The sequence below is a fragment of the Oncorhynchus clarkii genome, chromosome 18 (assembly GCF_045791955.1).
Source record: "Oncorhynchus clarkii lewisi isolate Uvic-CL-2024 chromosome 18, UVic_Ocla_1.0, whole genome shotgun sequence".
NCBI lineage: Eukaryota > Metazoa > Chordata > Actinopteri > Salmoniformes > Salmonidae > Oncorhynchus > Oncorhynchus clarkii.
This window is the reverse complement of record NC_092164.1, coordinates 39,991,258-40,003,384: the sequence shown is the minus strand read 5'-3', so window position 1 is coordinate 40,003,384 and position 12,127 is coordinate 39,991,258. Positions and strand designations below refer to the sequence as shown.

At 44.9% G+C, this 12,127-nt stretch overlaps 1 protein-coding gene across 5 annotated transcripts in view; it reads left to right on the top strand.

The window, feature by feature from the left end:
• The window catches only part of LOC139373483 (semaphorin-6D-like), a 97,173-nt gene that overhangs the window by 55,067 nt on the left and 29,979 nt on the right, over positions 1-12,127 (top strand). For all 5 annotated transcript variants that reach the window (XM_071114051.1, XM_071114052.1, XM_071114047.1 and 2 more), the window contains one exon: positions 10,900-11,114. In XM_071114051.1, coding sequence (XP_070970152.1) covers positions 10,985-11,114 — 130 coding nt within the window. In that variant the 5' untranslated portion in view covers positions 10,900-10,984. The remainder of the gene's footprint in view (positions 1-10,899; positions 11,115-12,127) is intronic.

The window sequence follows — 12,127 nt, the reverse complement described above, 5'->3', positions numbered from 1 at the left end:
GAAGGGGAACTGAGGGTATCCAATTGCTTCACACACACATGCATACACACACACACACACAAAGGCATACATCCACTTGCTCTGACACACACACACACACCGTGAACACCAATCACTCTAAACCTTGCTAAAGTCTCACAGGGCTAGTTGTTAGGTGGCATGCCCACCAGGGAGCAGAGCCCAGAAAGAAAAGCACTTCTGTGATGCAAAGCCCTCTCGCTTGGTAATCACTCCCATGTCTCACTGTTGCTTTCAACACCCCCCAATTATCGCTGTGTCAGCCGGTCCAGTCGAGTATTAGGGACACTAAAGACTGGCCTATTTTTAGAAGAAAGGGGGCCACAGCTTCTGTCCCTATGGGCTCACAGACACACGCCGAGAAACCGTGAAAGGAGACTTAATAGGAAAATAGAGCAATCTATGGGCTCGCACGAACACACACTTGCTGGACACAAAGAGAGACACACACTTTCTCACAAACGGTAAGGCTCAGACGTGGACTCTCGGGAAGGTTGCAGATTCGGGTTGTTTCAAGAGAACGAGAGCTTGCGTTTATACCTGCGAGGACGGTCAATCTGTTTTATTTGTGATAGCTCTACTATCACCAACAGTGTTTTAGAAGCTTGGCTGCGTACAGAAAGACAATGTCATTCTTTGTTGACAAAGTTCATATGGCCTAGATGAGACTGGTACAGTAGCTGGCTGCTCGGAGGAGGATCAATGTGTTTGGAACTGTCCTGGGATCAGAAGCCAGGGTTGTATAACATTGTACGACATGCATGGTGTTATGCTGTTCTGAGTACAGGGCGATCAAAGAAGTGGACCAAAGCGGTAGGCCGAGATGAGCGGGGAGGAAGCAAAGTGGCATGGGGAGAGAAACAATAGAAGTACGATTTGAGTTCCAGACCGACGATTCGAGTTCCAGACCGACGATTCGAGTTCCAGACCGACGATTCGAGTTCCAGACCGACGATTCGAGTTCCAGACCGACGATTCGAGTTCCAGACCGACGATTTGAGTTCCAGACCGACGATTCGAGTTCCAGACCGACGATTCGAGTTCCAGACCGACGATTCGAGTTCCAGACCGACGATTCGAGTTCCAGACCGACGATTCGAGTTCCAGACCGACGATTCGAGTTCCAGACCGACGATTCGAGTCCAACAGATCCAAATAAGAAAGCGTGATGATTGAAGATAGGGAAGCATAAGAAAGGGCATTGGAAGAGAGAGCGAGTGGGGATGGAGAAAGATTGCAGAGAGAAGGGAGGAAGTGGGAAAAAAAGAGGGAGGGAGAACGAGGGACCCTCCAGTCCTGCTTCTGATCTCTCCCTGAAGATGAGTGAGGGCCTATTTTAAACCCCTTCATCTGTCTAATCTGACGTTCATCTTTCGCCTCTTTTCTTTAGCCACCGTCGCTTATTGTTCAGCGTCCTTGATTTAATTGAGAATCTCTTTCAAACAGTTGAATAACAGCCTCTTGCCCTTCCCCTGTTTTCTCACTGACAATCGAATAGAATGACTGATGCGATTTGAAAACAGAGTACACCCCCCCCCCCCTTTTATTTCCAATGTGGAATTAATTGTCTCTTCCCCAAACAAAGTTAATAGAATCATAAAATGATAGCTCTGAATCATAGTGACTTGATCATTTCTTGAGCCCTGCTCTCTTAAAGCTGTATGTTCTTACATTTGCATGGAACACACTTTAGAGTTATGCCTCTAACTTGACCCTCTTGAGGGCAACCGGCACAGGCTTTCGACATATCAAACATATCAAATAAAAATAAACGTACCTCAATTCTTCAGGCAACATTGGTTCTTTATTTCCGCTAGCTGTTCGTTTGATGCACCCCCCCCCCCTGTCCCCAAAGTGGTTCTGGCCTTGGAGTCGCCTGGGGAAATTCCATAGATGACGGCCAAGAGAGACGAGAAGGGCAGAAATAGAGTTTGCGGAGGGCAAAGGAATGCGACGTTAAGCCCACAGTGTGTGTTTCTAAGGGGCTTGATAACACAGGGCTTATGTTACCACTCCACCTCCCCTCTCACTGTACCCTATTGCCCAAAAGGCTACGCCCTCCGTGCCAGAGAGAGAATATGAATGGGAGTCATTGATTGATATGAATAGTGTTGTGTTGGTCAAGTTGCACACAGATGGACACGCGCGGGCACCATACGCATGCACGCCGATACACACACACCTTCACACAGCCAATGGATCCCCCATCCTTCATGAGCGATGGCTCTGCAGCTCTCTACTGCACACAGAGTAATGAGAACTTCAGGTCTGTGGAGCCCAGTGCATTTATCACATGCTCACACTTAATGGTCCCTCTGCCAAGGCTTAGCACCACGCCTGCTAGCCGCCCGCTACAAACAGGACTGTTTGTCTCCCCCGTCTCTCTACAGCTGTGTGGACGTGTTTGTGTGTGTGGTTGGGAGTGTACTCTCACTGTTGATTAACACTTTCTGGCTCTTTCTCCTGTGGTCTCTCTCCAAAGCACTGCTTTCTTTCCTCATTTCATCCATCTCTCCCTCTCTCTCTTTCTCCCCTCTGTGTCTCTTTTCTAGGAGAGAAGGCTCTTTTGGTGTTTGTCCTTCAGCATGACACCAGGCAATGAAAGATGGCTGCTGGATTAGCTGTCATGATGAAAGCTTATCCCAGTTCTCCTCTCACGGTCCAGTGCCTTGTTTCAAGGCACTCTCTCTATGCTGAACAAAAATATAAATGCAACAATTTCAACGGTTTTACTGAGTTACATATAAGGAAATCGGTCAATTTAAATAAATGAAATGGACCCTAATCTATGGATTTCACATGACTGGGCAGGGGCGCAGTCATGGGTGGGCCTGGGAGGGCATAGGCCCACCCACTGGGGAGCAATCAAGAGTTTTTCCCCGCAAAATGACTTTATTACAGATATAAATACTCAGTTTAGTCAGCTGTCCAGGTGGCTGGTCTCAGACGATCCCACAGGTGAAGAAGCTGGATGTGGAGGTTCTGGACTGGTGTGGTTACACGTGGTCTGCGGTTGTGAGGCGGGTTGGACGTACTGGCAAATTCTCTGCTTATGGTAGATAAATTAACATTCAAATCTCTGGCATCAACTCTGGTAGACATTTCTGCAAGTCAGCATTTTAATTGCACGCTCCCTCAACTTGAGACATCGTAGTATTGTGCTGTGTGACAAAACTGCACATTTTAGTGGCCTTTTATTGTCCCCAGCACAAGGTGCACCTGTGTAATGATTGTGCTGTTTAATCAGCTTATTGATATGCCACACCTGTCCGGTGGATGGATTATCTTGGCAAAGGAGAAATACTCACTAACAGGGATGTAAACACATTTGTGCACAACATTTGAGAGAAATAAGCTTTTTGTGCATACACCTCTCTCTGTGAAGGACTCTTAAGAGCAAGCATTCACACACAGTGAATTTCTTTGTTGTATATCAAGACAACTGAACAGAGATTTGTGTTATCTGTAGGCTGATCTCCACCAAATCCATTTTAGGCCTATTGAGCCAGAGGGATGATCTTGCTGAGGAACAGGCATTTTGACCTGGTTTTCCTCTCTCCTAGAAACCATTTGTGATAAGCAGCCTGTGTCTTGCCATGCGTTTCGGTTAATAACATGCCAGACGGTACCCTGTAATGTCTGTAAGGTGCCATTACAATGTAAGAGCATGCACAATGATTAAGTACTTCACCGTGGCGTAAAGCGTCAGGAAGCTAGTAGACGAGGTTGTGGCATTTTACGGTGCCTAGCGCTGTATTCAAAATGGAGGGCTTAAAAAGTGCACAGATAGATCCCATTGATTCATAACCTGTGAATTTACATAGGCTGCGTTTTAAAATGGAAAATCACTCGTACAAAGTGATCGATCTATTGTGTCAGGAGGATATCGGGAAGCGGTGAGCTCAGCTTTGTACCAAACCCTCTCCTTTCTGCTTTACTACTTTATCCTGGAGGAAAGGATTCTCCAAAGCCTCTTTGTGGAAATATAGAACTCCAGACTCAGCAACAACTGGTCTTTGATTCCTCCATAACCCCCCCCCCCCGCTCTCATCATTCTTTTAGATCAGTGGTCAGGCCGTTTCTCTATTTTAATTTGTGGCAAAAAGTTAATGTGTCTTTTGAAACAATGTATTTTCTGGGCTTCCCTCTTTCATCTCATGTTTACTAGATTTGGTTTCTTTGTACTGTCTCCAATTTTTTGATAAACAAGGCTATTTATTATCATCTTTGTGACAGAACAGGCATACCTCTGTTGCCAAGCACAAAAGCCTTCCGTTGTTAAGTGAGAAACACCAAGAAGCATGGCTGAGAGGGGAGAAACTGAGAAAATATGCATTTACAATCACTCAGTGTTTGTTTGAGCTTTGAGTGTTTATGAAAAACAGGGCGAGACAGGGAGAGAATGGGAGAAACCGATAGACCCGGTGAGAAAATAAAAACAAAGCCCTGTTGAGAAAAACAAAGAAATGGAGACCAAGGGAGAAAAACAAAGCAGGCGCACAAGACAAGACACAGACCTCACATTATCCTAAAACGATCCTGTCTGGGCCTGGCGGTTTCTGGTGTGCGTGGTAGAGCTGACGCTGTGATGCTCAGAGGAAAACGCTGGCACTCATCTTCAAAAGGCCTCCTAATGATCCCTGAGGGCTGTGAGAGGAAATGGAGGAATGAGCACAAAATGAGCCGCAGCCCACCAAAGCCGCTGACCACTGGGATATTCCCAGGTCGCGCCAGGGTTCCGTGACGGATCTTGTTTCTGCCGCCAAAGCCGATACTTGGATTTTGCCGGGTGGGTGGCGAGTGGCTAGGAAGAGATTGGCAGCTGACTTGCATAGCAAAGGGGCTAGCCGTGTCCCATGGATCATCAGAGCCCGGGGAAAGAGCAGTGCAAGACACACACACACACAATTGAATACTGAGCTGTAACGCACACAGCTGCCAACTCCATCAATTCATACACGGCCACTGATCAAGCTTCATTCAGAAAGGTTACTCAAGTTCAACACGAGCAATGGCCAGTACCATCTAATCAGTAATCCTGTGGAAAAAAAATATGTTTTGTTTTACATAGAACACGCAGCCATTGATGTGTGCTACGGACAACATTGATTTCTCTGAGCCCAAACGTCGTGCTCGTAAGCAGAAACGCATGCAATGCCACCAGTTATTTTAATGACCACTCGTAACGCAACTGACGATGTGCATTTAGATGACATCAGAGGGCATGTGCACTTGATTTGTTTCATTTTCAGGCTCAGGTTCGTTCAACCCATCGTAAAACGGACCCATGCAGTGTAGAAATGTTCAACCTGATTTTTATATGCCTGGATCTTTCAGTCAATATATCAATGTCACACTTGCTTTTTGGTGCACTTGGGGTTTACAGGTCCCAGTACAGTTGTAAAAGTGTATTTGAATGGTTGCCAAGCTCCACACACACATACAGCTCTTATTTGCTGTGTGCGTGTTTGATCAGCCCTGAGTGTGATATGTTAGTGCTTGCCTCAGATTGTTTCACTGATAATATTCTCAACCGTTCACAGGGCATTATGCTAATTTAGCGAAATGTTTCGACGTGCCCGCACATACAGGACGAGATAAGATTACTTGAAATCTTTGGGAACAGACTTAAACTCCTCTTCAGACTCTGCAAATACTGGAAATATAAGTTGAAAGTACAGCACTAGTTGTGTGTCATCAAGCTCCATTTCCTATTTGATGATGAAATGGTAGTAGATCATCATAGAGTCCACATACTCCGTAAGAGTTTGTTGCTAACATCGTCATGCCATTGCTATCCTTCCTGTCCCTTCATTCATGCTCTATGCCAGTTGATCTGGCCGTTCCAAGGCACATTTTTTTTTGCCTTCAACACACCCTGTCTCTGATCATCTGTGAGCCACGGTGTCTGCCAAGGTTCCGTAAAGTTCAGCCATGTTAGCGGCCACCAGCACCGTTAGCGGCCACCAGCACCATTAGGGGCCAACCACCGCTTTTCACGGAACCTTTAGGCTGTTGAAAGATTTCCTTGGACAGGGACTGCCCACCACAAGGAACTAGAGGCAAGGGAAATCCACCGGTAGGTATTAGAAGATTACGTTGTCTTGTCACATGACACTGAGATTTGAATTTCCGCTTCATCCCAACTATTACTTCGTGAAAAAAACATTTATCTTGATCAGTGGTTGGAACAGAACTGAAAACCGGAAAATGACTAAATTGTTTGAGGAACAAAAGTGGTCTATACTGTTCTGGAGTAGAACCGTTATTTTAAAAGCATGGGAATCGGTTAAAAATGTTTTATCTTCCGGGCATTTATTTTTTATAGTCCCACAAAAAAAATCTACGAAATGCCTATGCTAAACCCTCTGTCACCAAGAAACATGTTAACTGCCAGCCGGAAATCTTTGCTAGTGTGTGTATGCTACCTGCATGGATAAATGGATACACTTTTTAAATGCTAGTTAAGGATGCTATAGTTATTACGTTTCACATTGGATTTATTAACTACAAAAAGGTAAAATTATTTTTAATTATGTTGCCGCTCTGCACACACAAGCGTGTTAGCTAGCTAAGCCTCCTCCACCCTATCTCGCTCTCTCCTCACCCGCATTTTTTTTTTGCAACCGGAGCTGTACACTTGTGTGTCCATCACACATATAAACAACTAGGCTGTAGCTTACCCGCTTCATAGCAAGCTGCTCTATCCGCACTGATTGGTGAAGTAATTTAATGTAAAAATATATATATATATTTGAGGTTTAAAAAGGAACAGAAAGCAATGATATTAAGCCAATTGAAAGCCAATGATTACTTTTAAGCCTCAAGATGGTCCTTCCAACCAGTGACAGGTATGCTGTTTACGGTACCCTCTAGCTGTCCCTCTCCCAGTTAAGATTACATACTTAAGCCCTGATCACCACAAATCGGCTGTAAGATTTACCTTACGCATGTAGCTTTTCCGCAAGGTATATAAGCCAATATTGGCAAAGCCCCCCTTTATCCTTCCATTGCTCCTGCATTGTAAAAACATTTCACCCCCTCAACTCACTACAACCTAGAGTTCCCAGAAATTGTGTTACAAGATGCATTTTTCCCCAAGTCCACTCAAGCAGTGAAGAGTTAGTCTTGGTGTTGTACTTACAGAACCTCGTTGTGGACCCTCTAGGTGTAGAAAGCATTGCGTGTCCCGAGGGGGCTGTGTTTACGCTAGCTTAGATACGTGGGTTGTTCTCGAGCGTTTGTAGCGTTAGAAAAACTGCAGCTGAGGAATGAATAGCGATTAAGTAGGTACGTGGGAAATGAATGTTGGCTGTCCTAGCAGGGAGTCATCTAATGCAGTATGGAATGACACACCCGCCAGTGGCAACCAAGTCAAATAGGAAGACTGCCTGTACCGAACCAAGTTTATTTTTGCCGGATGCATAGTTCAAACTCGTCTCTTCCGCTCTCTAACAGACTCACAAATGCTGTGAATCCTTCGTGTAGGGTTGTAAAGATGATGCCTTCCTCTACTATACATTTTTTGCCCTTGACTTCAAACCAGGGGTAACCCCCAGCCTTCGCAGTAACATGGGACGCAAATGAGAGGTTATTAAGCAATTCACTTAACTCTAAGTCTCTAGATCTAATAACAAACATGAGGGCAGCGACCCGTGTTGTAGTCTGTAGATTGAAGACTCTCTTGTTTGTCCGTAGGTCATTGTAACCCTTTTCAACCATGGCACCGGTGTAGTCTGTGGGAAACGATCCTTTATATATTCCCCAATTCCGTAGTTTTCTCACAGAGCCCGAGTACAGTCCAAAATAAAATAAAAAAATAAGAGTGAGGAAAAAGTTGGACTGGTCTCTCAATATAAATGGCACTCTGAGGATCCACATTGACACAAACCAAATGTGCAGAGGAGGTTTTGGAACTATGTAGTACATAACAGAGATTATGTGTTTAGGTAATTGTGGTGTAGAAACTGGCGGACGCGTGTGGAGTGATTTTCATGGACCGTAATCAGTCTCAGCTGAAGTGAGGTTTTCCCCGATCGCTCCAAAACCTCAGGCGTGCGCCGGTGACCGCAGAGAGAGGGTTGAGAAGTTAAACTGTACGGTGACTGACACCCACGCCTCTGGTGGAATTTTAGGGGGAGAGCTAGATCTCTTCTTTTAAAGCCTGAACATCTTTCTAGAATAGTTCATTCCTGCAGTTGTTCTCCTTTCCATTTAGGTGAGCTGTCTTCTTGCTTGAACAGAAGAACCTCAAGTTACACTCCCCTCATGTATTTAGTCAGTGAAGCTAACAATGTGACTTTATACTCCAACATTTATACTCGCGCGGCAGTGCAGAATGTCACTTTTATTTGAGGGTATTTTCATACATACCTGTTTTACCGTTTTAGGAATGAAACCACTTTATGTATCTAGTGTCCCCATTTGTCATAAATATTTGGACAAATTGACTTAGTGTGCTAAAGTAATCAAAAGTTGCGAGTTTGATCCCATATTCTACATCAAGCTTGTGATTCTACAGACTCCAGACTCCAGGATGCCAGTTACTATTGAGAAAACAACCCAAAACACAACCAAAACAAACTGCAAATGGATCCAACGAGTCTGTAGAGTCACAAGGTTGATGTAGTCACTGCGTGCTAAGAATATGGGACCAAAACCTAAACATTTGATTGGATTTTTACAGTCTGGTGACTGGTCTTTATACATTTACAACACTTAGCATAGCAAACGGAGGCAAACCTCTTAAATCAATCCAAGATGGCTTCAGTCGCCTCCTGTTGCGGTTTCATACAGTACTTTTGATCTTTTGCCTCTTGACAGGAAATGTCCCCCACGGTTGTGACTACCACAACTCAGGCAGGCGCCACCACAATAGAGAACAAGTTGAAGAGCTAGAGTGAGTTTTTGTCTCCGGGGTCGTTGTCTCCCAGCTGGGAGCTCTTAGCAGCGCCGTAACAACCACTCTATTGGAGAAGATGGGAATGCATGTTCTCACTTTTAGCTCCTCAACTCACTAGTGAGGTAAGCTGAAGGTGGACTGAAAGCAGCTGGGCCTTAGCGCACAGTCATACAATATGACCTTGGTTTTCCCAGAAAAAAAATATACATTGTTTCATTTGTTCTATTATGTTGTTCTGGAAACCAACCTTCCATACTGTACAGTTACAACATTACCCGTTTTCATGTGTCGTGCTGATTATGCTAGTCAGTGGGGGAAGTTTTGAACTCTTCCCCTCTTTGTGTAATATGATCACAAAAATTACCTCAGACTTTCCAATGTTACTTCCTCCAAACATTGATTGAATGACAACACAGGTTGCCTCATTCATGTATCTTCAGTCTGACTGTAGAGGAGCAGTAGGTTGTGCGTGTCTGAGTGGGTGTAATCCTTTAGAGTAGAGGCTACCGCGAGCCACAACGTAAACACGACTAGACGCTAATGCTAATCCTTATCATTTATAGAGGGGGGGGGGCATGACTGGCTGACCTCGCGGCTTAGCACAGCACCTGCACGGAATCTAAACTAGGATGGCGTAGGCTAATTGATATTGATGGCGAGAGCTCCTGTTTGTTGACTTTGGAAGGGCAGTTAGTTAGCGCGGCAAGCTAACATCCTGTCTCTAACATAGCGTTTCCCAAACTCGGTCCTCAAGACCCCAAGGGGTGCTCATTTTGGTTACACGGCTGATTCAAATGATCAAGGCTTGATTCTTTTTTAATCAGCTGTGTAGTGCTTGGGCAAAAACAATAAACATGCCCCCCTTGGGTTCCTGAGGACCGAGTGTTGGAAACCCTGCTCTAGCGAGTCAGTGGAGAGAGTCAGAGCGAGTCCAGAGGGTCAGGATTTTAGAATGTTAACCTAGTAATGTATGATGATGTAGTAAATCTAGATCTTGCTCTGTGCAATCCACTTGGTTTATCAACTTGATGCAGCCGTTTACAATGTGAAACGTTTCCTGTGAGCTAATGTGGGACATTATAAAATGAGTCAAACAACTTCAATGAAACTATATTAATTGACTCGTTCAAAATGTCGATCGACACGTCTCTATGGTCCATTGGACTGATCTGTATTGTATCTCAGACAGAATGACCTTTTCCCGCCAGCGGCTCCCTCTTGTCATCGCTCTGGCTGTGTGTGTTAGCGCTGTATGTTAGTACTCTAAGAGGCAGATGTTGAAGTTGGCAGCCGTTAAGACCATCTGGGTTCCAGCTCGGACCGTTCGTTCCTCATTGATATCGTTTTGACGAAAGCAGACAGCCTGAAGTCGGTCATTAATATTTCTGACCAAAACTGTCTGGTGTCAGTCTGACCTTGGAGAGAGAAAAAAAAAATGTATTCGTGATTATTAGTGTTTAACGTTTAGTTTTAGGAGTTTCTGGACTGCTGCCGGTGTCATGTGTTGATAGACCAGAACATGGAGACAATCACGTGAAACAATTGTCCTGTGATTTTTTATTGTTGTGCATTTCTTTCAAATATTGTAATGAAGAATACATTTTGTTATGCTCGCAGATTTGTGTTGCCATTAGATGCCATCAGGCTATGATGAATCATAACTGTAGCTTTTTGTTTAGATAATACAAGCAGAAAATGCCTCTTGTCCTGAAATTGTATCATTCAATTAATAGACATCGGCTCCTGAGTAAATGTTCTTTAAATCAAATCGATTTAATTTGCGAAGATCACTAGCCAACTGAGAAAAGGTCCTAAGTTGAGCAATTACAGATTTTGCATGACATGTCCGACATGTCTGCTGCATGATCTGTGAAATAGGTTTTCATGTATAGTCAAACAACGTGTGTGTGCGTTCTATGGCCCCTTTTCGTCTGACTGAACTTAATTCCTCTCTTCTCTGTCCATATTTCCCTCCGCAGACAGGGCTCCCTTGGATCGGAGCCCCACACCATGACTTGCTGAAGCCGTCTTTGCTGCTACCCAACCCCCTTCTCCTCATTCAAGATGGTTCCTCCAAAACGGATGAGGAGGCGTCTCCTGCTGGCAGCCCTCGCACTCACTTCCTGTCTACTGTCCGCCATGGCCACGCCCTTCCCCAAGGACCTGGAGCCAATCAACATTGTCGGATGGGAGCGTGAGTAGCCCCACCAGCTCCCTGATTGGCTTAGAGTGATTTAAAAGGGCAAGTGGTGCCATGTTGCATATTTTTCCTCTGTGATATAAGGGGATTAATTTAGTAGCACGGGACTGGTGGATAGTGCACTAATATGATGTGACATATAAATCTACCCCAGAGTTAGGGGAGGAAGATTGCTGTGATATTTGTCACCAGCAGCACGCAAGGAACCGATACCCTATTTGCATGGCCTAAGGCTGGCTCAGAGCCCTAATGCTACCTTGTTAATACATTGATGAGCCGAAGTCAGGCTGTGGAGTTGTTCTGCACGAGAGATGAGTGTGGAGGGATGGTCTTGTGCAAATTAAACACAAGATTAGATTAACCAAAGATGTGCACTCAAAATGGCCATCATTGGATTTTGAGTGGGTGTTGGGCACAGTTTTCCCACAGTTCTCTAACTATACGTGGGGTCTATCGGCTCCAGGAGGTGGGAGGTGGGAGGTGGGAGTTGGGAGGAGGTGGGAGTTAATGAGCAGGACAGGTTCTATACATTATTGGTGTGAGAAAGGTGGATAAAGAGAGGCGAAGGAGAAAGTGTCGCTGAGGGGCTGTCATTGGGAGAGTGGCATTAGAAAGGAGTTGGTTTGCGCGGTCAACAGCTTCAAATCGCGGAAAGAGAGAGGGGAAAAAGAACGAGAGGGAGTTTAGTGCGCTTCCAGTATGCACAAATCAACGTTGAGGAGAAATGCTGAACATTTCCGACCGAGATCAGCTCTTATTTGCCGGATGTAGTAGCCTGACGCACCTTGAAACCGATTTGACTACGGATATATCTCCTGACATATTGGACAGTGTAAATGACAGCATCAGACCTATCTACACAAACTGGGAGTGAGAGTGGACTTCTCAAGGGCATTTTGTTTAGTGTTAGAGCATATTCGACTCTTCACCCCGCGTGTTGCGGGTTGACGTCGTCTTTGCCATCGACGAAATGCCAACAGTCTTATCATTTAATGAACACTTCTGCC